The sequence below is a fragment of the Zonotrichia leucophrys genome, chromosome 6, assembly GCF_028769735.1.
Source record: "Zonotrichia leucophrys gambelii isolate GWCS_2022_RI chromosome 6, RI_Zleu_2.0, whole genome shotgun sequence".
NCBI classification, from domain to species: Eukaryota; Metazoa; Chordata; class Aves; order Passeriformes; family Passerellidae; genus Zonotrichia; species Zonotrichia leucophrys.
This window is the reverse complement of record NC_088176.1, coordinates 4,405,613-4,429,202: the sequence shown is the minus strand read 5'-3', so window position 1 is coordinate 4,429,202 and position 23,590 is coordinate 4,405,613. Positions and strand designations below refer to the sequence as shown.

Genomic DNA, 23,590 nt, shown 5'->3' with positions numbered 1-23,590 from the left:
CAGAGGGAAGAATTTCTCCACAATATACACCATTTCCCTCCCAGCTGGGGCCTCCCCATTAAACACGCGATTAAACCCTCAGTAATTGAACTACAATTCCCATCATGCCCCACGCCCCGCCCCCGCCCCGCCCCCGCCCCTGCCCACGCCGCACTACATGTCCCAGCAGGCCGCGGGCGGCACGGGTGGCAGTGCGGTGGCGCATGCGCACTGCGGTACCGGCGGCGCGGACGGAGGCGGCAGGATCAGCCCGTTCCCGGTGCGGGGCGCGGGCGCGGGGCCGGGAGCGGGCCCGGGGAGCGCCCGGCTCTCCTCACGGGGCTCCCGCACTGCCACCACTCTAGTAAGTGCCTGGGCCCGGGGTGGGGCTCGTCCCGCCCCGGGTGATGCCCTTCCTTCCGCGCCTGCCCGGTGTGTGACCGCGCAGGGCACTGTCCTGCCGCCTCTCCCTCCTTTTTTCCTTTCCGCTTTCCCTGGAAGGCGCTCGGCGGCGCGGGGGCTCCGCCGCGGTGCGGGCTGCCCCGGTGGCGCGGGCAGGGCGCTGGCACGGCCCCGGAGGTGAGAGGAGCGGTGATCTCATTGCTCGTCACGGTTCTGCTCGGCTCCGCCGCTCGGCTCTGCGGGCACGCCGGGCAGCGGCGATGGTACCGGGCACAGCCCGCAGCCGGGTGCGGGAGGGCTCCGGGCCGCCCCCGCGGCTCGCTGCAACTCCGGAGCCCCGGCAGAGCTCGGGGGGCTGCGGGCAGTGCCCGGTGTGCCCAGAGGGGCTGGGGCAGCCAGCGGGCAGTTCCCGGTGTGCCCAGAGGGGCTGGGGCAGCCAGCGGGCAGTGCCCGGTTGGGTTTTGGCTTTGGCTTTGGAGAGGGATGAGCGGGGAGGCTCCTGGCACGCTCCGAGCAGTGGTCTGGGTTAGCTGTAACCGGGACTGGTTATTTGCTGAGCCAAAGTGTCTCTAAATGGATAACTTGACTATAAATGAATGTTAAACTGTAACCACTGTTGGTATATGCGCGGTTTTTATCACCTGTAAAATTCCAGATAGGCATTTGAAATGCTGCTGAATTTAACACGGGCTTAAATTCTGTATGCGTTGTGCAGGCTGGAATTCTGTATGTGTGTGTTGTGTGCACTTAAATTCTATGCGTGTTGTTCAGCTCCCTTGGGAGGAACTAATGCCTGACCTTCGTAAAAGGCATTATGTTGTTGCATCAAATGTTTGCAAAGTGGCATGGAGAGGACAGCAGTTTTCTCTCTGGCAGGCTGCTGCTTTGGGGCCTTCTGTAAGAAAAATGTCTGATTTTCACTAAGCAGTGTGTTGTGCTTGTAATGGAGCAGAACGGTTACTTGTTACACTGGGCACCTGAATTAGGCATTAGCTGAGTGGTGTTACCTGAGTAAAGCTGAGAGGTAGAATCTTTTAAAAATTCTTTTTAGATTCTTAAGAGCTCCATCTCTCCATGCTTCACCTTCTTCTCAAAGCAGAGTATTTTTAAAGAGACTGCTAGGCATAGAGCAAGTTGAGCAGCATCAACTTCTTTGATGCCTTCTGACAAATTCCTTGCTTTCCTGACAGAGGCTGTAATGTCTATAAAGATAAATTTTCTCTTCTCCTTGCCCAATCCCATACGTGACCCTGCAGGACAGAGCCATATTTGCTCCTACAGTTTTGGGGCCTGTGATGTGTGAGGAGTGGCTTCTCACTGTTGAAACCAAATCAACAGGATTTTTTGGCTTTTGTTTTGTTATTTTATTGTTATATTTGGGCTGTATTCATTTTGATGCAGGAGCTGGAAGTGTGTGTGGTTACTTGGAGTGGTTGCTCTCTCATGAGTTACTCTGCCTGATGGAACAGTGAACTTGCATTTTAGGTCCATTCAGTCTTGTTTCCTCCTACTTGTTATTTTTAGTTGAGGGAGTCAGAGCAGTAACAATGCATGGAGCTGTCAGGTTTGTGAAGCACAGAAGTGTAGAAGTGCAATTTTCCCCTTTGTCACATGAGGAAGTGTTCAAAGTGGGCTGAAATCTCTTTGTGGTGGGGAGAGATGCTGGGCCTGGCTGATATTTGGAGGAGAGTCTTTTAATTCAGAGATGGATAAGCACTGATGCAGAAATTGATAATTCAAGAAATAATACCTGGGGGTTTGATGTGTCCTGGGTATCACTGAGTGCTGCACACTGGAGTCAGCTTTGCATAAAATACAAACCTTTGTGTGACTCATTGAGTTCTACCTGCAGTTATCACACATTGTGATTTGATTTTGTGAGTGTAGAAGATTTAATTCCAAATTCATAAATTCTAAAGGCATCTATTTCCTTGAGCTATTTCTCTGCTTTAAAGCTACATTTGGCCTCATGTTCCATTGCATAGCTCTGCATTTCAGGGGTGAAATTAAAGCAGAAGATGCTCAGTGGGTCACTGGCAGGTGTAGTGCAGTGCTGAGATGTTTCAGGGGGGCAGATGCTTTCATACAAATCAGAGAACAGGCAAAGAAGAATCATTATTTATAAAGAAAATAGTATGAAAATTATAAAGAAAATAGGCAGGCAGCATCTTCATGCTTTCCCTCCTCCTCCTCCTCTCCTCCTGTATTTATTTTTCCTCAGGAGTAGTAGCTGAGTGACAGAAGACAGACAGACACACACATGGGGAACACAGAAAGCATGTGCAGGAGGAAGAGACCTGAGTGCAGGAAAAGACATTTTTTGCAGGTAGCTGGGGCTTGTTCCAGAAGGCAGCAGAGCTATCTCAGCTCAAATAAAGGCTGACAGCATGTCAGAGAGTTGGTGTAGAAGAGAGGAAGTGCAGAAGTCAGTTTTTATTGACTGTAACAGATTAGAAAGAACTTGAGGACATTACTGAAATGAGAACAGGTCTGTGCTTGTAACACAGTCTCCAGTGCAGGGTTGGATGTAGCCCAAGCTGCCAGGCCTGCAAAATTCTTAATCTATTTTAGTAGATTTAGAATTCCATCGATGTCTTTATTACTGACTGTTCCTGGTTATTTAAGCTGACAGTTATCATGGTAAATGCAGTTTCTCCAAAGTGCAGCAAACCAGCAGTGTTGGGGAGTGAATACATGTTCTAATGAGAAATTTCCTTGCATGCTCTGCTGTGCTTTTGCATGTATCCAGCTCTGCATCAGTGTTTAGACAAACAATAGCTTGTGATATGAGAGCATTTATCTGTCTTGCAAGATGGGTTTTGGCAGAGTTTTCTTTTTCACTGATAATTATGAAGAATAGGAACAGTCTTAAAAATACTTACTGGGGTTTGCAGCCAAGTGAACCTTTGTGAGGTTGTATAATTGCATGAAAATACAGAATAGTAAGTTACTTCAGTGCCAAAATGGGAATTTAGGTAACTGGCTTTAACATAAAACATTTTTACAGTGTGGAACAAGTGCTTAAGAATTCATCAGGAAATTATATATAAAGAAACACAACAGTCAGTGCATGTATTCTTTTGGTTCTGAAACTAAAGGCAATGGGACGTGGCTAGAAGCATTGCTGTCAATGATTTATAAAATTACATAAGAAACCTAAATATCATAATCCTAGTGAGCTTACTTGACATATGAAAATAATGTAACAGCTTTAAAAAGTCACCTGCTGAAGGGCTGTGAGTGACAAGAATGGTTCAGGTTTTGAAGTTACACTTCAATGCAGAGAATCACTGAAATGAATTGGAATGGAGGGATGTGGCTGAGCTGCTTCAATTTTTTTTCCTGCTCTTGAAATCTTTCAAATCAGGACTTTGAGAATATATAGGTCTAAGGTCATCTTGATGCATGCTGTACCCTAACAGTGTATTTAGGTAGTGTTGGTATAGGGCTCAGTTCTATAAATATCACTTTCCTCTCAGTGCTAGGTAAAGCAGCAGGGTTTTGTTGCTGTTGAGGAAGGAAGCTGGTTCATTGTCTCAGCACTGAGCAGCATTTTCTCCCTCCAGGGACTTGCAGAAGCATCTAGAATGTGTAGGTGTTTCTTTAATCTTGGAGAAGGAACTTATTAAGCTTTCTGGTGCAGAACTATATGAGCCACTTACTCTTAGCAGATGTTATCTGCACAAGCAGGGAGTTGCAGGTCTGGTAGACATTTGTGGCATTCAACAGTTTAAACAGTTTTCAGGTTTGAACATATGCCTTTGCCTTAAAATCTGAATAGTTTCAGGTATTTTATGTAGAAGAAAGGTGGTTCAATAGTGAGGTTGCTGCTCTGGGACTTGGGAAACAGGTTCAGCTCAGTGTTTTGCCAAAAAGCTTCCTGTGTGGCCTGGGACAGGCTGCTGCTGTGTCCCTCCATTCTCATGGGAGAGTGCTGAGCAGCAGCTCTGCATCCCAGCAGTGGTCAGGGCACATCAGGCTGGACGTGGCCAGGGGAGGCAGAGCCTGAAGACACAGCCCAAGATAAAAAACAAGGGGTAAGCTCCAGGCAGGAAGAGGAAAACCAGAAAAATACAGCGGTAAAAAGGTTGCGACTGGAAATCTCTGGTGTCACTTAGAGAAAGCAAGTCATTAAAACTTTAAGGAGCGCTGTATGGCCTTGTTTGTTTAACAGAATTTTAAAACAATGCTTAAAATACCCACACAAACATGTAAATCTTTTATGTTATGGTTCTGCCACACAGGGGACAGTAGCAAAGCTCTCTCTGTTCCTTTGTTGGCTGTTCTCTTCTTGAAGATGCTTTTAATTCTAGCTAGCCATTGCATCCAGATGTTTTGGATATCAATTTAGCTCATTTTTTCTGCTGGCATTGTAAGCAGAATCTCTTAAATTTGGCCTGATTTACTGATTTTTCATGTGAAAGAGGTTGAGCTTTTCTGCCTCTCCACTCCCTCAAAGGGAAAAAGAATTTGCTGCCACCTCTAGTAAGCAGTGTCTTTATTCATGTTACAGACTTAAAAGTATTTTGAATTTAAAATGTTTCTGGAGAAAATAGGGCACTGTCATTGCTATAAATTGAAAATGTAGACTAGACAGCAATTACCATGCTTTGCAAACATGTTTTTGTTGTTGAGAGTCAACACTCCCAGGAACAGTCTCTGTATACTGACAGATAGGTGATAAATTAATGCATTTAATATGTAATTGTTTTGATGTGTATGCTCTCCCTGGGTGCTTTGGTACCCACCACATTTACATCCCATGTCCAAGAAAATGTGTTGGAACTTGTTTCAGACTAGTGACTTAATTAAGTGTTCTTGTGTTAAGCACTAAAACAGTTACATGCCAGGTTTGTTGTAAGAGTGAGCAGTCCTCTTAAAACTGCACTTCAAAAGATGTTGTTCAATATGTTGGTTAACTCTTTAGGGAGGCTGAAAATGACAAATGGGAACTGAGGCTGGGCTAATAATTCAGCTGGCAATTATTCCCATGTCTGGTAGACCATGGCTGTGTGTGCAGCAGTGCTGGAAGGTTGGGTCATTTAAAGGGTGTTAAAAATGTGTCTGCTGATTCAGGACTTTGGGTTTGGTTATCTTGATTTCTTTATCATTAACTTTTTTCTTGTGTTTCTTCCTTAAATCATGTACACTGTAGATGCTGTAATTTATCTATTTATGTATGTAATTTATCTATTTATTTAGATGCTGTAATTTATCTATTATGTAATTTATCTTCCTGACATAATAGATATGTCAGGAAGACATATCCTGACATATGCTTTGTGCTGGTGCCCTGATTTTTGGGTGGAGGAGCCTGATTCCTTCAGGAGGTCCATTTGCTGCCTTTTGTGGGAGGCTGAAAACCTCCTGATGCACGCTCATGGTACATTCAGGATTTCCAGGATGGGCTTGGGATTCTTCTGGGGTGTTTCTGCCTTGCTGTGTGTAGGTCAGACAACAATACCTGGTACTTTTGGGATTATTCTGTGGGTGGAGGGCTGTTGTTCTCCCTGCACACCACAAGTGAGGTTTTGAGAACGCCTTTGTCAGTGCAGAGCAGCAGCTGGGCAGTAACTGGTGTTTGTGTCATGCCACAAATGAGGAGGAAGGTGAGGCAGAAGGCACAGCCAGGGCTGTACCTGCCATGAGGACAATTCCCTGTGCTCAGGGCTTGGTTCCAAGGAGGAGAAAGCTGCTGGAAATGAATTCTGTGAGCAGGCACAGTGAGTGATGTGATTCAAGTGAGCTACACTGTGCTACAAACAGAGCAACTTTCACTTTGTGGGGTTTATCTTCGTGTTGGGTGAGACTTCTATTCAATGTGCCAGAGTGAGGTTTGATTTTCTTAATCTAAGGTGTATAAAAAAGAGAGGGGGAGGGTGATGTCCCAAAAACTTTGCCATTTGATGAGCTTAATTTTCCCCTCCCACCTTGGTGAGCAGGAGCTGTGCATCTGTAAATGCACATTTGTCTGTCTGTTACGTGAGACAGGCAAAGCCCTGTTCTTCCTAAAGAGCTTTCACTGCACTTGCACTTACTGGAGAGCTCTGAGATTAGTCCTAATCTCTGGAAATCCTTGTGTAGTTCTGATAGAACTGACAAGTGAGCTGGATTCTGGAGGAAATAGCAAATCTTTGCAGTAGAGGGAATTTTGACCCACATGGTGGATTATACAATGAAATGAGCACGGTCTGTACTGTAAATATTAAAATAAGTCAGGTGAAAATTAAACAGCAATGGTTTTTTCTTTACCAAAGTTTTAATGTAGGTTAATCCATTGCATTTTTCTTTACTTTGCATTGAATTTGCTAAATTAGATCTGCAAAGTCAAAAGTGATAAACAGTTACTCACTTTGTGTGCTTTCATTTCATTAAAATCTTTTATATCTGTAAAAGAGGTCAAATCAAATATTTACCTGATAATGTTCTTTTCATATTTGATATTGAAATGTACTGAAAAATGAGGTTTTTTTCAGTCCTTTCTTTAGCAACATAAGAGTATTCTGTGAAAACTGAAGATATTGCTGATTTCCTAAGCAGCTGGCCTTTCCATTTCTTACATACTTCGCAGGAGGAAGGTCTGTGTTTATTTGTACTGCTGAGTTTATACTCAGGATTCCGAGACTGTCTCAAAAATGGCAAAATTCATTTTTCAACCAGCCTCACCTTCTTTTTGTATTGAGCTTCCTAAAGTCAAGTAAGCTTCACCAGGATTTGTAGTTTGATTCAGATGGGAATTTGAAATAGCTGGGAGTGTGTGGAATTCAAGTGCTTGGAGTGCTTGGCCTGGATGAAACTGTCATTAGTTTATTATTGAAATTACACAGGGTTTTTTCTAATGACTAACTAGTAATAATAAGTAATCCTAATAAGTAATGTGGTTATTTCCTGCTTAATTTTTAATTTGTTTTGGTTGTCATGAATGGACACTTTCTATCAAAATAAGCATGTAAGCATTTTGAGAAGAAGGACCTAATTTTCATATTTAGAGTTTTGTAGGTGGCACTTATTTAAAATTTTGAAAAGGCTGGTAAAAAAATTTGTAAATATGAATCAACTCTGAACATGCATTTTTAAGGATTTTAACAAGTATGCAACTGAATTGAATTAGCATTTAAAAACTTGGTTTGAGTCTTGTGTGAGATAAAAGTCAAAGTGAATTAGAATAACTATATTTTGTTTTCTTTTATTGTATTTATCTCTGGTTATATCTCTTTTTGAGTAACTATATTATCCAGAGGCTTAATATAAAGTGATGAAAATTACATCTGACTGTTGTAAAGACTTGGTGTTACTGAACATATTCTGTCACTGTCTCTCAGCTGTGTTATTTTACTTCATTGCCTTGTAAGCTGGTCATCACTCATAAGTTATTAATGGGTTAATTTCGAGAGCGTTTTCTATAATGGCCTTGTTGCACAGGATGCTTCCCTTTATTTCTGTTAGCTCAGTGCCTTTAGAGGGACAATTAAAATAATTGTTTTAGCTGGGCAAAAACCATTAATAGGTGAGGTTGGTTTTTTGTTGTTGTTTTGACTTGAAATATCAGTGACAGAGAGAAGTTTTGCGTCCTGTGCAGTGCATTTCCTCATTCCATCATATCCCAAAGCCTTTGGCTGCTATTGCAAATTCCTTAAAATGGAGGAAAATAGTTCAGTTCAGAACAGGAAACATCACTTAGAGAAATTTCTGCAGAAATTTTTGAGGAAGTACCAGCCTGTTCCATCATGAACTTGTAGGTCAGTATTTGAAATAGGCCAGGGGATGATGGATTCAGATAACTCCAGAACGTTTTCCACAGAACTCCAGATTTCCCTAGAACATACTGATTTATTTTTCCTGAGGTGAAAGTAACCTTAGAGGATGGTATTGAATAAAATGAATCATTTGACTTGCTGAGGTGCACTGGAAGAGATGGGAGTGGTTGGCTTGCCCTGATTTAACAAGTGTTCCTGGAAAACAGCAGCTCAGCATTTTGAACACAGAATCACCACTGGGTAAGACTGGAGTTCAAGATAAGGCTGCTGGTTTTGTTGGATGATTCATCACTGCAGCCATGATTTTTCTATTTTGTGGTCTGCTTGGAAGTTGGATTAAGTGCTGGGGGAGGGATGTATCTTTTGACATTCCTCATAGTTTGGGCAGGGATAGGAGAGTTCAATGCCACTTGTGCTAAATATTTTTTAATTTGGAAAATTGATTTCTGCTTAGGAATTGTTTTCCAGTTGAATACTGGCCTTTTGCAGCTGGTTTTTCCTTCTTTTTGACTGCTTTAGAACAGGAATCTGAATTTAGGAGGCAGTGTATCCTGGAGACTTCCACATCTCGTTTTTAGATGTAGTTAAAAAGTTGATCACAGTGTCAGAGGCTGCTGGCAAATCCTGTTAACAGAAGTATCCAATGTCTGCTGTACCCTCCAGGACAAAAATGAGGCAGTGGGGGATATTTGGGAAATTGAAAAGCTGAAATTGTAATTTTAAATCCATCAATCCTGAATTATTTTTGTTGTCAAAAGAATTGCAGCCAAGTCAAGCTCTCCAGCTCCTGGATTTAGTTGTTTGTGGGATTTTTGTTATGTTTTTGGTACTTTGGAAGCTGTATGAAAGGTGAGCAGGGATTTACAATATTGTCTCATAGTATCTCTCTGGTGGGCTGCCTGTGCTGGGAGGTTTTCAAGGAAATAAAAAGTGTTTGAACTACTGTTTGTGGAAGATTTATGTGACTTGTTTCCAGAGGCTGCTCTGAGCTGCTTGTCTCAGGGCTGGAATTTCCCCCTCCCTGCTCCCTTCCCTTGCCCTGGGTGTACACAAGAAGGAAAGCTTTCACTGCAGTGTTCTTCAGGGGATAAGCAGCACAGTCTGAACTCATCCCTTCCCCTGGGGAGGCACTAAATGGTCAGTAAAAGAGATGACCAGCTGGAGAGCAGCTGATTTACAGCAGGAAGCTGAGAGTAATTGCCTAGGCAAAAGCCAGGAGCCCTCACTAATGAAGCTGCCCCTGGAAGTGCAGGAAAGACTGGAGGTGGCTGGGGATGCTGCTTTACCTTCCCTTTGTGCTGCTGGAGCTGCTGTAAACAGCAGAGCTTAAAAAGGGAGCTGGGGAGGAGGGGTGGGCATGACTCATGGCATCATTTTATATTTATCAAGTGGAGGTGTATGAATGTTGTTCTTCATTTCATAGGGATGAGTAAGTAGGTAATGGATGTTTCTTAATCTTGCTAGCTGATAGAAAAAGAGCCCCAAAGTCATCTCCTGGCAGGGTTAAATCCAAAGTTTGAAACGTTAAAGAGCAGGAAGTAGAACTGTTCATCTAAATTAAAGAAATGAAAGTAATAAATTATTACCCAAAATAATGAAATAAAACTAATAAAGTATTACCCAAAGCTTGGGGAAAAGGCATGTAAAATAAAGAGATATTAAGTGCCCTTCTTGTATTTTTTAATCAAGCTGTCCTTTCATAACGCAAAGCCTGATTTTTTTTTATGAAGACAAAATTCCACTTGCTTTAGTCAGCCAGTGGTCCATGGTTTGTACCTACCTGTGGAAATCAAGTCAAGGGAGAGACTGGGCCATAGAAATGTTATCTGGCACCTCACTTCAGTCTTGTCTAGACTTTGCACTTGAAGATAGGAAGGCTGCAAGCAATCTGGAATGGAGGTGAACTCAACAACAGGCGCTGGTGGGAAGCTAAAAATAGGAATTAATGTGGGAGAGTTGGAGCTGTGTGTTATAAATGGTGCAGAGGAGATGCTCGTGTGCCTCTGCAGGTCCTGCTTGTGCAGTCATGCATTTCCAGTGAGGCTGGGGAAGGTGATCTGGGATTTTTATTTATAGTGGTGCCCAGGAGGCCAGGCAGCCCTCAGTGTGGGATATAAATGTTGGGGAATGTCAGTGTGTGTTGTACCTCAGAGGAAAAGAGCAGGGAGAGGGGAAATCTGAGAGAAGCTGGGCTGGTGAGGTATGGACCTCCTAAATTAGTACCCTGCTGCTGGAAAGAGGGATGTAAGGCTTCAAAAATAAGTGACACCTCCTCTTTGCATTGTAACACAGCCCTCCAGGAAAGAATTCCAAGGAGCTGGGAGTTGTTACAGAGTGTTACTATACACCACAAAATGGGTTTTCAAGAACATCTTTGTTTATGGAGGATTGTGGCAAGAACCAGGAGGAAATGGGCCACTGGGATGTTTTTCCTGAAGTAGCACAGTGTCATTGACCCACATCTCCACTGCACGGAGGGAAGGCAAAATAAAATGGAGTTGTATGTGGTCTGTAACAGGTTTGGTGCCTTCAGCCTTCCTAAGAACTCATAATCTTTTTATAATACTTGATTCTAGAAGATGGAATGCACTGTTCTGTGCTGCATGTAAAATCCTGTAAAATGTACAGACTTGGAGATTTTTGTTTCCTAATTGCTTCAAATAATTTAATGGAAAATCGCATCTCTGCAAGACACGATCTGTGTTCTGAAGACATTTTTAAGTTGAAGTTCTGATGAATTCTTAGGCTGGTGGCCTTCCAGCCAGATTTTCTATGCTGAATTAGAGTTCTGCAATTCCTTGTATGAATCATGGCAATTCCATCAATGCCTTTTGGCTCTGTCCAGAGTTGTGAGAAAGGGGATCATGGTGGTGGCTTTGTCATGTGTTCAGTCCCTTTAGTAACTGGAAAAAAGGCACAAATTGATTTTTTTTTTTATTTAAATGTGCATTGCAAATTGTGGTTCATTAATGAAGGTTGAATAGAATTGCTATTAATTTACAGGGGAATCTTGCCAAGGTGTAATGGGTGGAAGCAGGCTTTTAAAAATGGAAACCAGTTATATGACACTGTGTTGGATTTCAATTTATTATAAAGTTAAAGGGGTTTTTTGTCTCTTCTTTAAGACCATGAGTCTTATAGAGATCTGTAACCCCATGAGGAATTTTAAACTAATTTGGAGAAAACAGCAGTTATACAATTTACATTTTAAAATTAGTGTTACTTTATGCTATATTTTCATTAGAGCATAGAGTAGGTGCAAATAGTATCATTTTGTAGGCTAAAAATTAGCTGGTAGTACTTTGAAGTAGAGAATCTTAATTTATGTTTGGATATTTTTTCTTCTTCTGTGAGAATTAGTTTACTGACAAATAAGAAAAAGCTTCTGAGTTTTGTTTTTTTGCCCTGGAAAAAAAAATTTCAAGTTTTGGGGTAGTTCAGCTTTAGCTAATTGTGTGTTCATAATGGAGCATTATGAGCATCCTCCTTTCATTTTCCTTGAAAGGTTTTCTGAAACATAGATTCTCTTATGGGGGGAAAGTGCTTTGAAAATTCAGTTGGTTTTATTCAAGGATTTTTAATCAATCCGGATCTTGTTTGAAAAACAAGTTTTCCTTGTTTCATTTTCTTCACATCTGCAGAGAACACAGCTTTAAGTCTGCTCAGACAGGAAACCAGCCACCAATATTTGCTTTTTTTCAGGCATAGGCCTTTTCTGGGCTTCATAAACTGTTGATATGAAGCCTAAAAGTGTCCTGGAAATTCTGGAGGATTTTGTTGAAGAACCACCCGGTACAAATTAGGCAATACTGATAAATGGCAATTTTTATATTCATTTAAATGCAAACAAGGTGTGATGCCAAGTTCTGCCAGACTAGAGGTGTAATTTAGAGAACAGCTACCCTTGAGCTTCCCTGTGTTTATAGGAGATGTTGCTTCAGTGTGAAGTGATCCCAAGAGCCTCAATTGAATTACTGATGAATGTTTGTTAAAATAATGATATTGTCCTGATGCTCAAGTGTTTATTTTTGTGGTGCTTATAAATATAACATGGTTACAGAGCTTGACTTAAATCTGTGATATTTAAATTATGAGGAACGCACCAAGAAAATTTAGATTACCTTCGTAAATTTTCTTACTTTATTGAAGAATAAACCTTTGCATATTTAAACCATTGTTGCTGGTGACTTTTAAAAAATGTTTCTCAAAGTGATTGAGTCAAAAATTTGCTTGTGTTCTAATTAGTTATAAAATGACAGCTGTAAATACAACTATTCATTTACATGTTTGTATATTGATAACCCCCCACCCCAAAAATGTAAATATCTGAGTCTCTAAAATAAACACTGATTCTTTCCCCAAAACAACACTTGAAAAACTGTCTCATGTTTTGGTGTGGGTATCAGTAGCTAACTACAAATAATTATCAGGTGTCTGTCCCACTGTGTGTGTATGTAAGTGTATTTAAATCAAGTTACCTCAAATATTAAAGGTAAAGAGTTTAAAGAAATACTAAAATGAAGCTTCCATATTACAGTTAAAGCTGGAAAATTATGAAAAATGTGATGTGCTTCAACCTTCTGTGTCTTACATTAGTATTTTTGGATCTGTACTATTTCTGAATTTTGTAACAAAATGTGAAGACTGAATCATTTTTTCCCTGCCCTGGGAAAGATTGGCATCAACCTGATTTTTATCATTTTTAGATGAGTATGCAAATTTATCTTTGGTCTTACAAGGCTGGCTCTTAAAGTAAAATGACTGTCCCATAAAATAAAAGGAAGCAAAACCCGTGATGCAAAAGGCAGATCCATAAAAGGTGAATGGTAAAAGGGTAATAGGTGGGCACAAAGCAGATGTAATTTAATTTTTTAATGCAGAACAAATTTAAAAAGAAAAAGGAAGACCCCAAAAGCCAAAATAAAAGCCTGGTGCACTCAGACCTCAGTACCATGAGCAGAGAGTGTTCACATCTCTGTTGCTGCACATACAGCTTCATTTTTCCTATTTAATGTATAAGAATGAAAATATGTCTTCTTAGACACATCTAGACGTGAAGTGCCTTTTGTAGGAGGGAAGAAAAAACGAGAACAATGTTTCTAAAGGCTTTTTTATTGCATTTGCATAAGCTAGATATGAAAAATTGCAGTGGGCAGTGGAGCTCCTAAAGATTCTTTCTTGGCCGTGAGAAGCAACGTCAAAGGAGGAAGTGTAACCCCACTGCTGGCTCAATTTTGTGCACGTTGTGAAGGATTTTTCAGTGATTTTGTCAAAGTCTTGATGCTCATCTGCTGCTTCCCACTTGTAACTTTACACCTAGGCTGTTGGATCTGCTAAATAAACGCTGCAAAGTCTGGAAGTCCTGTCTGAAAATGCAGTGGTGGTGGTGTGGGGAGCAGCTACGCTTCACTTACCCTTCCGTAGAAACTTCTTAAAGCTACTGATTGAAACTGCTCAAAATGTCGTGCACTGAGCTGTCTTAAAATTAGCAACAAGGAACTTTGCTTACCTCCTGTGCTTTTTGTTGTGCAGTGTGATGTCCAGGGTCAGAAATGCCTTATGTGGATCGCCAGAATCGCATCTGTGGTTTCTTAGACATTGAGGAAAATGAGAATAGTGGGAAATTCCTGCGGCGGTACTTCATCCTGGACACGCAGGAGGACAACCTGGTGTGGTACATGGATAACCCACAGGTGAGCTGCTCCTGCCAGGGGTTTCCTGGTTTGGCTCAATTTTGGGTTTTCTTACGAATTCGCAAAAGAAAAGTGGGGTTTGGTATTATGGACCTGGAAGCTAGGGAAAAAAAATCATTGAGTAAATGAAATAATTGTAAATCAGGTTAAAATAACCAGATGAGCCAAATCACACACCCTGGTGTTTAATTCACCTTTAACCTTGTGGGTGGTTTTCCTTGCATTACATATTGCTTTCCCTCAACAGAATCAGTCATTGAAAAGCGATTTTTAATGGACCCTGCAATAGCAGTCGAGCGTGGATGGTGTATGAGTGAGGATGGCTTGTATCCGTTGGCATGGAGAGCAGCCTTTAGATAAAAGCTGCTTTTACAATGTGCCTGCATCCCTGTGTTTCCTAGCAGAGGGAAGAGCAGATAATGGCTGAAGGTTTGGGCACAGAGACAGTGAGAGCACAGAGCTCCTGCCAGAGGAATATCCATGTACCCTTGTGCCAGGAGCAGCAGAGTTAAAAAGCATCAGGCTGCTGTTCAAAGGAACCAGCAAAAACAAAATGTAAATGAGGTGCAGCTCGATGGATGTGACTTGTGACTGAAGCATTTAGCAGTTTCACTGAGGAGAAAAAGAATTTCTGCAAGTAACACAGACTTCAAACATTTGATCTGAGTGAAAAGAAGCAATTCAGGGCATGTGGACAAAATCTTCAATGCTGTAGAAATTGCAGTTCCTCAGAAGTTTTAAGACTTAATGATATTTGCAGTGCACACCCAGGCCTAGGTTAGGCCTTTTATTTTACATGCACAAATGAAAGGGTTGCTTGCAAGAGAAGAATTGAAACTTCTTGATTTTCTCCCACTGCTGTAATTTTGAAGAACTGCAGAGTTCTTTTAAATATGTGAAGGCCTTCCTAAATCCCTGAAGTGATTGGAAAATATGTGAGATGGCCTTTGAAGTATCTGACATAATAGATGAATGTCACTTCTTGTCCCTTCCTCCTGCCCTGGTCAAAGTACAAGAGACTCCAACATCTGTTAAGGAAAACAGAAATTCTTTCCGGATTTCCTGGATGCAGAGCCACAAGAATCCTTTTTCCTCTAGTAAAATACATAAACCTCTGAAACAATTACTATTTGTATTGTTTCTAGCAGGCTTTCTGTTTTTAGTTAACAGATGTGTATTTAATAAACAAGTAGTTTAGATCCTGTTTCAGGCATACATTGTGCATTGTCTATAAAAATATGTAGGATTTTCTTTTTGTTTGTGGAATTACTTGCTTTTTATGCATAAACACTGATTGTGGCATGAGAATAAACTAGTTTCACTATGTAACATTTGTGATTTGTTTCAGAATCTTCCCTCTGGATCTCCACCTGTTGGGGCCATTAAACTTACCTATATTTCAAAGGTAAGATAATTAATATGTGAGACACTAATTAAATTCTTGGTGGTAACTACCAAGGGCCTCAACTTCAGACAAATTTAAATGGCACTTACTCCTTTTGCTTCTGTGATACTCCTGAATTAGAGAAGTGTTAAAACACTTCAATAGGTTCAGGTTAAAATAAGAACAGATAAATTACTGTGTTGTCTAAGTTTGTTTAGTGATTTCAAACAGCAGCACTTTGTGCTCATAAAATTGACATTTCAGTTCTTTATGAGTATTTGAATTCCCATTCGTCTTGGAAAAAACACAGGTCATTTATGAATGGGAAGATGACTTTGGGTGTGATACTTTGCAAGTAATAGTGACTTTTAATAGACAGGACAGAAAAATTTCTAAAAAATACCTAGTCCTTTATACTGTGTATACACAGTTAGTTCTAAATATGTCTGAAAGGGAACTGTGAACTCAGAATGTTTCTGTGGTTAAATTTGTAGCAGATAGTGCATTAACAAATAAATGGAGAAAAATACTTGGCTTTTTCTTGTCTGTCTGCTCATTTCTCGTTCTTCCTTTGCATTTTTGTTGTCAATACTGCATCTTCCCACCTTCCTTGTTTGTCTTTCATTTTTGTTCTTTTATAGTTCTCTTTATCATTATGCCTAACCACCTTGCCGTGCTTCTAATCTTTGAATTTACCCCCTTGAAAGAGAATAAAGCTTGTGATGTCTGATGTGTGTATTTTGTGACATTTATAATCTGAATTTCCCTTCTAGGTTAGCGATGCAACTAAGCTGAGGCCAAAGGCAGAGTTCTGTTTTGGTGAGTTTGGCTTGTGCTGTGTGCATCAGGTGTCTTCTTCAGACATTTGGAACAAGGAGAATGTTCTGCAGTTCTTCTACCAGCTACAGCTGGGAGTGGTTAAAAAATAGCTTGTATTCACTTTCTTCTTTAGTATGATGGAAATGTTGGCTTCCTCATAAGGTGTTTTTGTGTTTTTTCATAGTGCAGCTTAATGAGGAGTAGGTGCGAGCTGTTTTTTCAGATGTCTGAAATTTTTGAGGCATTAATAAGTAATGACAGTTGTTTTCAGAAACGTGGCCTGCCTGTCAGCTGGAAAGACAAGAAATTTAACTATTGAACATCTGTTTTCCTGATGAAAGACTTGATTTAATTGATCTAAAAATACTCTCAGCCAATGCTCCTAAGTCAAATTTCAGCTTCTGGTGCTGCACAAAAAAAATAATTCTTGGGGTGCCTTCTAGATTTAAATTTGTTTAAAATTTACTGAAGCTTTAGATAATCCTAAAGCTCCTCCTGGTTTTAGGCAAGTACCTGGTGTGTCAGTTCAGTGCCATCTACAGATTACAGATTCCTCTGCACATCTGTGGAGGGCTTTGTCCTCAGCACTTGGAAAGATTCTCCTGTCAGTGGGCCAGCTCTAAAACACCTTAAAGATCCAAGATGCTGGCTTGAATATCTCTAATTTATTAAAGAGTTTTCATACTTTGTAGAGGAAAAATACAAATTTACTCTCTTTATATTCAGATGGTTTTAATCACCGTAAAACCTATTTCAAGAATTAGCCATGATTTTTTTTTTTGCTGTGACACTGAAATGTGTTTGTCATTTTTTGATAAAGGATGCCAGGGACTGTGAGGTAGAGATATAAACTCATTAAAATATGTTTCTCTGCCAAGTCACTAAAGTAAAATAAAATTTGTGTTGTAGCTGTCTTAAAGTTGTTTGATCTTGTGCATCATATACTTAGTAATTAATACTGATTTTCCCAGCAATTAAATTTTCTTTTTTTTAAAAGTAAATCAGTGACCATAGTCATGTTCATAATGTCACAAAGGATAACAGATTCTGGGCAGAGGATTAAAAGGAGGAATTGTAGAAGTCCCCAGGTATAAGACTTGTTGCATGGGGAAATTGAGAAAGAGGAAATGGAACTGTAGAATATTTTGATAAAATTCAAGGCAGAAAAATCAATTTTCAAAGTTTGTATCATGCCATTTACGTGGAGAGCTTAAATTACTAATTTTTTAGAATAAAGCAATCAAGTGGATTTATGTGCCTTAAGATGACTTTCTAAAATGAAGCACAGCAGAGCACTTAAATACTTTAAATGGAATTTCATCTGAAATCAAATCTTTTCATAATGATATTAAGTTTGCTCTTAAATTTCAGTGTTGTTAACTTTTCATGATGGTTTTCAACAGTTATGAATGCAGGGATGAGAAAATACTTTCTACAAGCCAATGATCAGCAGGACCTAGTTGAATGGGTAAATGTTCTGAACAAAGCTACCAAAATCACAGTAAGTGGTTGAGTTGATCTTTAGCAGTGCTTTCAAATTATGATTGTCTCAAGGTGCTTAAATGTAACCTTTGCCTCCAGTTTCTATCACCCCAAAGAAGTCTTGGCTTGATTTTGCAGTACTTGGAGAAACTGTACTTAGAGAACTCCCCCTAAATTTGAGTTTAACTTTCTTTTTGGAAATTGGACAAAAGATAATCTTTTTAATTATAACTTAATTTTTTTTCTAGTAATTTAAAATTAACTGTGCATTAATATTATTTGAAATATCCAGAAGACACTAGCAAGCAATGAAAAGACACACATACTTTTACCTGCTGTCAAAAGCTGTTATTTCTTTAAGTATCACTAAAATATTTGATCAAGTTCCAAAGGCTCTCTCCTGATTTTGAGTAACATCCATGCAAAGAAACCTTGATGGTTCTTCTGGTAAATGTTAAATGACTTCTCTGGGTTGTACCAGGACAAGTTTTTATCTCGTGATAGAAAGCCCCACGTGTTATCTCAGTCTTTTCAGGAGGCAGAAGTTATGGTTTTATATTTTCCAGTTTTGGGGAAGTGATGACAGTGAGCGCTTCTGGGAGCACACTCTGACAAAGAAGGGGTTCTGAGCATGGGTGCACACTTGTGTTTGTTGTCTGTGACTTTCTCATTTTTGAGTTATCTAGAGATGTTTACATGAGTTCTTTGCACTGTTTTAATGCAGTCCGTTCTTTGGAGTTATAAAAATGATACTACTAATAATAAATTAAAAAACAACCCAGAAGCGCAAAGCCTTCTCACTTGGGTTTTTCATAAAGAGGATGCACCACAGCCAGGCCTGAGCTGTTCCCAGTTGAAGAAATTAAATGAATAAATAAATAAATGATTGCATCAATTTAGAGTGAATGCTGTTTATCATCTGTTTATCTTGCATTTGAAATGGCTGGTGAAATCATTAGTATGATTTTGTCTTTGAAGGAACAAGCCTTTGAACGGCTCAAGTACAGTATTAAGTACATCCAATTATTGAATCAAATAATTAAGATCACTCACTTATTTTAATATGAGCATTACTTGCTGCAGATTGCAATCCTCCAAGATTCATTGCATGTTTTAGTCCTCTTGAGTGCTGATAATGTCAGAATGGCTGTGAACCTCTGCAGCCTAGCACACTGTGTACCCATTTTTGAGAGCTGTTTGAAAATGCCTTTGTGTGAGGAGGTGGCTGTGGGCTCGGGCTGCATTTTCAGTAGGAGTTTGTGACAGCTGAAGCACTTCCCCACAAAGCTGTAGCTACAAACCCTGCTTTTCAAAGGCTGAGGCTCATGAGTGAGCTATCCTTCAGTGCTGGGCTTGGCTGGGGATGGAGTCCCTGGCAGAGGGGTGGCCAGCAGGACACTGTCCTAGGCTGACATCTGCTCTCAGCACTGTCTGTACTGCCCTGCAGGCTGCATTTTGTAAAATGAGCACTCCTGGGCACAGGAACTTGAATCACAGACTATAAAGTAGCTTTGCTTTCTTGTCTAGATCAGTTCAGTTCCAAGTTTTGAATGTGTCACAGTCTTGGATGAACAATTTGTGTGTCCTTTCTGAAGGAGTTTGGATGTCCTCTGTAAATACCCAGTAGGTTGCTGGGTGGGGTATTTGGGTGTGAGACTTGATCTCTTCTTGTTGAAGTCACTTCAGATGTGCTATATTAACATTAGAGGTGAAGGAGAGATTGAAGGAGAAGGAGAAGAATTGAAGGAGAAATTTCTTTTTCATTAGAAATGAAAAAGGTCTTGTAGTCACTGCATTTCTTAGGTTAAACAAGTTTACTCCAAAAACTGAGTAAACTTTTTAGATCAAAACACTTAGAGGGAAATCAAATTCCTGTGGAGTTTTGATGGCTTAGTTCCACATTTGAGAGAATTATCTCCTAGTTACTGATAGTTAGGTAGGCAGGGTCACTTTGGCCAGAATTTAGCAATATATCTGTGATTAATGGGGGCAGTAACACAGTCTTCATGCCAAGTACATGTGAGGACAAATGTCACACTGGTCAGCCACCCTGTGTGACCAAAGTCCCAGTGTTTATGGCCTTGCTGTGCTGCCTCTGCAGGCACTGGGGCGTCTCCACTTTCTTACTAAAACTGAAAGCAGCTGAAAAATAAAGAACCAGTTCTCAGTGTTTTGTGAAGATTAAGTGATGCACTTTATGGCAAAGCCTGCAACTGATTTCATCCCCTGAAATGACTATTGGCACCACTTTCCTCTGGAGCACTAAAGCCACAGTCATTACAACAAATTTTTGTATAAGCCATTTTTAGCCTTTTACAGTTAGTGACCATTTGTTAAATCCTGCTGAAAATGCCTCAAAATTCTTGAGTAATGCTCAGGATTTTTTTTTTTCATGAAACTGATGTCAATTCTCACATTCCAACTGCAGGTACCAAAGCAGTCTGATCCTCTCTGCCAAATGGAAAATGCAAATCGTCAAGCTGAAAGCCCAGGTGGGAAGAAGCAAGTCTCTTACAGGACAGAAATTGTTGGTGGTGTTCCCATCATTACACCCACCCAGGTAATACCCTCCAGACAAGTGGGTTATTATTTTACACAAAAGCTGTACTTTTATATACACCTTTATTCATACTGAGTGGAGGTTCTCAGGATTTTATTCCCTTTATATAAGATTTTAAGTATTTGCTTGAGTACTGATTTTTTTTTTTGCTCACACATACCTGTTAGTATAATAATAATATTTTTGTCTGCATAAAATTAATTGTTGAGGTTAACAGTGATGAAGTTCTGCCCCTTTAACAGAAAAAAGGGGAAAAAGTTGTAAGGAAAAGTGGGGAAAAAAGGTTGAGAGGCTGAACAAGCTTATGGAAGTAGAATCTGTGCAGTGCTAAAGATAGAACTGAATCTGTTGCTGAAAGTTTTCTGAGATGAAAATAGTTACAGATTAGATGAATATCATGTAAATTATATATATGCTCCCAAAATGCTTTAAAAATTTGGTGAATTCTGATGTTTTGTAGTCCTAGAAATAACTTTTTGTTTGCTGTAGCCACCTGTAGTGTTTTGCCCATGTTACTAAATACATGCATTAGTTTAAATCTGTACCATTTTTTTAACTGAGATTTGTCAATATTATTTGAAAGTACTCAGCACATTCTTGGTTTAGTTTCTAAGAGCAGCTTACAAGGACTCAGCCCTTGGGGAATCTCAGTTGTCTCTGGAAATCAGTTAAAATATTTTGTTCTTTCAAATTGGAAATGAGATTTGTGAGCATGGGATGACAAAGTTATTTCCTAATGTAACTACTATAGCTATTCCTTCACCTTTAGAAAAATAAAAAACTTGAGAGTATTCTGAACTTTCCTGTGTTTTTTCTAGAAAGAAGAAGTCAGTGAGGGCAGTGAAGGGGCTGACAGGAATTATTTGAAGAGGTCACAAAGTCACCTTCCTTATTTTGCTGCTAAGCATCCCCCAGATAATGCCATTATCAAAGCTGGTTACTGTGTCAAACAAGGAGCAGTGGTAAGTATTATTAAAAACAAAATAAATTTGACAGTGATTTTATTACTACTGAGAGTAATAAGGATTAATTAAAGATAAAATTTATCCTCTAGTAGCACTTAATTTTTATATGTGTTACTTATTTTCATGACTTTCTTTATTGTTATGTTGTTGAGGATATTTTAGAGAGGCAAAGTGTGTGCCCAGACTTCCATGGGATGGTTGGTGCATGCAGCTGGGAATTCTGTTCTACATTCTGTAGAGATCCTTATTTTGCTTACTAAAAACATCTAAATTGGGACAGAAGTTCAGTGCCTGCTTTTTAAATCAGTCAAAAAAGCTGATTTTTCAGTTCAGAGGAAGAATTGTGCATCTTATCAGACTGATTAACACAAGTGGAGCTGTTCATGTGATGTCTTGCTAGAAGAAGGAACAGATAGTTCAGATTAAGCAAGATACACATCTTTGAGTTCTCAGACTCTTTTTATCTTGGATTATGAAGCTTCCTTTTGTGACATCCCTCTTTTAGTTAAAAATAAATTAGAAACCTGTGATGTATTGTCATCCAATTTTTCCTATAGAATAGTTCTGCTGCTGAGTTTCTACAGTTTGAATAAATCTTAGAAAATAGTAGCTTTAAGAATTTTAAATTTTTTCCAAAAAAATTACTAATTGGGCGAAGTCATCCATAATTATCTTGGGGACACTAAAGATGCAGAAGTTGTTATTATAATAAACTATAATGAAAACATTATTCAAAATTAATAGTTATGAATAAATAGGAATTACAAAATATCATGTACTATAAATAACAACTAGAATGGTAAATATAATTTAATATATTCATAATACATTACCTGTAAGTCTGTTTTATTTTATATGTAAAATAAATATTTATTATTTTCCCTTAACAGATGAAGAACTGGAAGAGAAGATACTTTCAATTAGATGAAAACACAATAGGATATTTCAAGTCTGAACTGGTAAGTTTCCAATTCTGTGTTATTTTCCAGTGAGAGTTGCAAGGAATATGCTTGTGTTTGAGAAATGTGCTCTGCTACTCCTGCAGCTCTTGAGTCTGTACTGTAAAACCTTTTAATGACTGGGAAGAACCAAAAAAAATTAATGGGGCAACTGTTCAATCTGTTTGGGAACCTTCCTGTAGGGCACTGAAGAACAATAATAAAATCTACTCTGCAGTCACCCTGATTCTTGTACTAGTACTTTGTCATTTTACACTCTTATAAAATTAATTGTGTTGTTGAAATAGCTGATCACTGTGAGAAAGACAAAACTAATCTTGCAATTCTTCATTTAAAGTTAGAATTGTGCTTTATCATCCAGATGGTGGGATCTTCTCCCACACATTTGTTTCACCAGGGCAGCCAAGATGGACAAAAACCTCTTGATTTTCTGTTCAACAGCAACATTTGCAGAGTTTCTTTTAGCTTCATGACCTTTCTTCTTTCCCTGTCACTCTAAGTTTTTGGCTGATTTTGACCAGATGTTAAGTGCCTTCAGGCTTCATTTAAAGATTAAATGGCTGGTTCTGAAGACAGTAAAGTGTGGGATTTCTTTTTTGGGAAAACAGACTAAATGTAAGAAAATCTGTACCTAAGGAATGAAACCTGAGTTGTAGAGTATTATAAATTAAGGAGAATTGAGTTTACAGGCCAAACATAAGATGTAAAATGTGAAGAACCCAAATTTCAGGCTGTTTCTGAAGTTAACTTTGATTTCATTTCTAATGAGGACATCAGCAGTAGCAGGGGTTTGATCTTGCATCATTATCTTTGTTAAGCTGTCAGCAGAACAGTTCTGACTCACTGCCTGTAAGAAACCCTCTATTTTTATTTAAAAAACAAATGTGAGCTCAGATTGCTCACAAACAAGCTCTAACCCAGTGAAGAATTGTGCTGTGGGAGAGTGGAATAGAAGGATGGTAGAAATACTCTCACTTTCAGTGTTTAATTGTGTTCCTTGAGCCTGGTCCAGTCCAAAGGAGCAGAGTGGAATACAGGCAATATGAGACTCAGAAAATGATCATTTCTGAGCTGGGCTTTTCCCTCCAAGAGATGGTCTTCACAGTTGATGTATTTGAAAATGCATTTTAATGGATGATTGAACCTAAGAACAGCAGAGAAGAGATACAAGGAGTACAATAACTGAAAACATTGGGTTTAAAACTTCCTACATTTGATCTGCTAAAGAGCAAAATGATTAATGGGAACTGCTCTTGGAGCATGGTTACATTTGGGTGACATTTGCTGCTTGCTCAGCATAAATCTCCTTAGTGTCTATTACAGGAATTGTAGGGGAAGTCATTCCAGAGCTGAAAGCTTTTGTTTTATGTGGAAGTTGTAGCCAAGTGAAGCAATCCATTGTAACTTGGCTTAAAGAAATCACAGTAGGAGGTAAAATAAGTTGTTGTTTGTTTGTAGTTTACTGCAGCAGCCACTAGAAAATAATAGTGTGTGTGATATTATGTTGTCATGGGAGAAGTGAAAGTGTTTCTCTTTGAATGTACTCACTTTTTTCCTATTGTGTGAAACTTTAACACTTATTTTTGCTGT

At 39.4% G+C, this 23,590-nt stretch overlaps 1 protein-coding gene across 5 annotated transcripts in view; it reads left to right on the top strand.

Moving 5' to 3' along the window:
• The first annotated feature begins 204 nt into the window (after positions 1–204).
• Positions 205–23,590, top strand: part of PLEKHA1 (pleckstrin homology domain containing A1) — a 31,488-nt gene continuing 8,102 nt past the window's right edge. For 4 of the 5 annotated variants that reach the window (XM_064717279.1, XM_064717282.1, XM_064717281.1 and 1 more), the window contains exons 1-8: positions 205–343; positions 13,671–13,831; positions 15,180–15,236; positions 15,989–16,034; positions 17,438–17,535; positions 19,945–20,076; positions 20,895–21,038; positions 21,932–22,000. In XM_064717279.1, the coding sequence (XP_064573349.1) occupies positions 13,691–13,831; positions 15,180–15,236; positions 15,989–16,034; positions 17,438–17,535; positions 19,945–20,076; positions 20,895–21,038; positions 21,932–22,000 (687 nt within the window). In that variant the 5' untranslated portion in view covers positions 205–343; positions 13,671–13,690. Of the gene's footprint in view, positions 344–421; positions 559–13,670; positions 13,832–15,179; positions 15,237–15,988; positions 16,035–17,437; positions 17,536–19,944; positions 20,077–20,894; positions 21,039–21,931; positions 22,001–23,590 lie in introns of those variants that run through there. The other variant, XM_064717280.1, reaches the window with a different exon arrangement.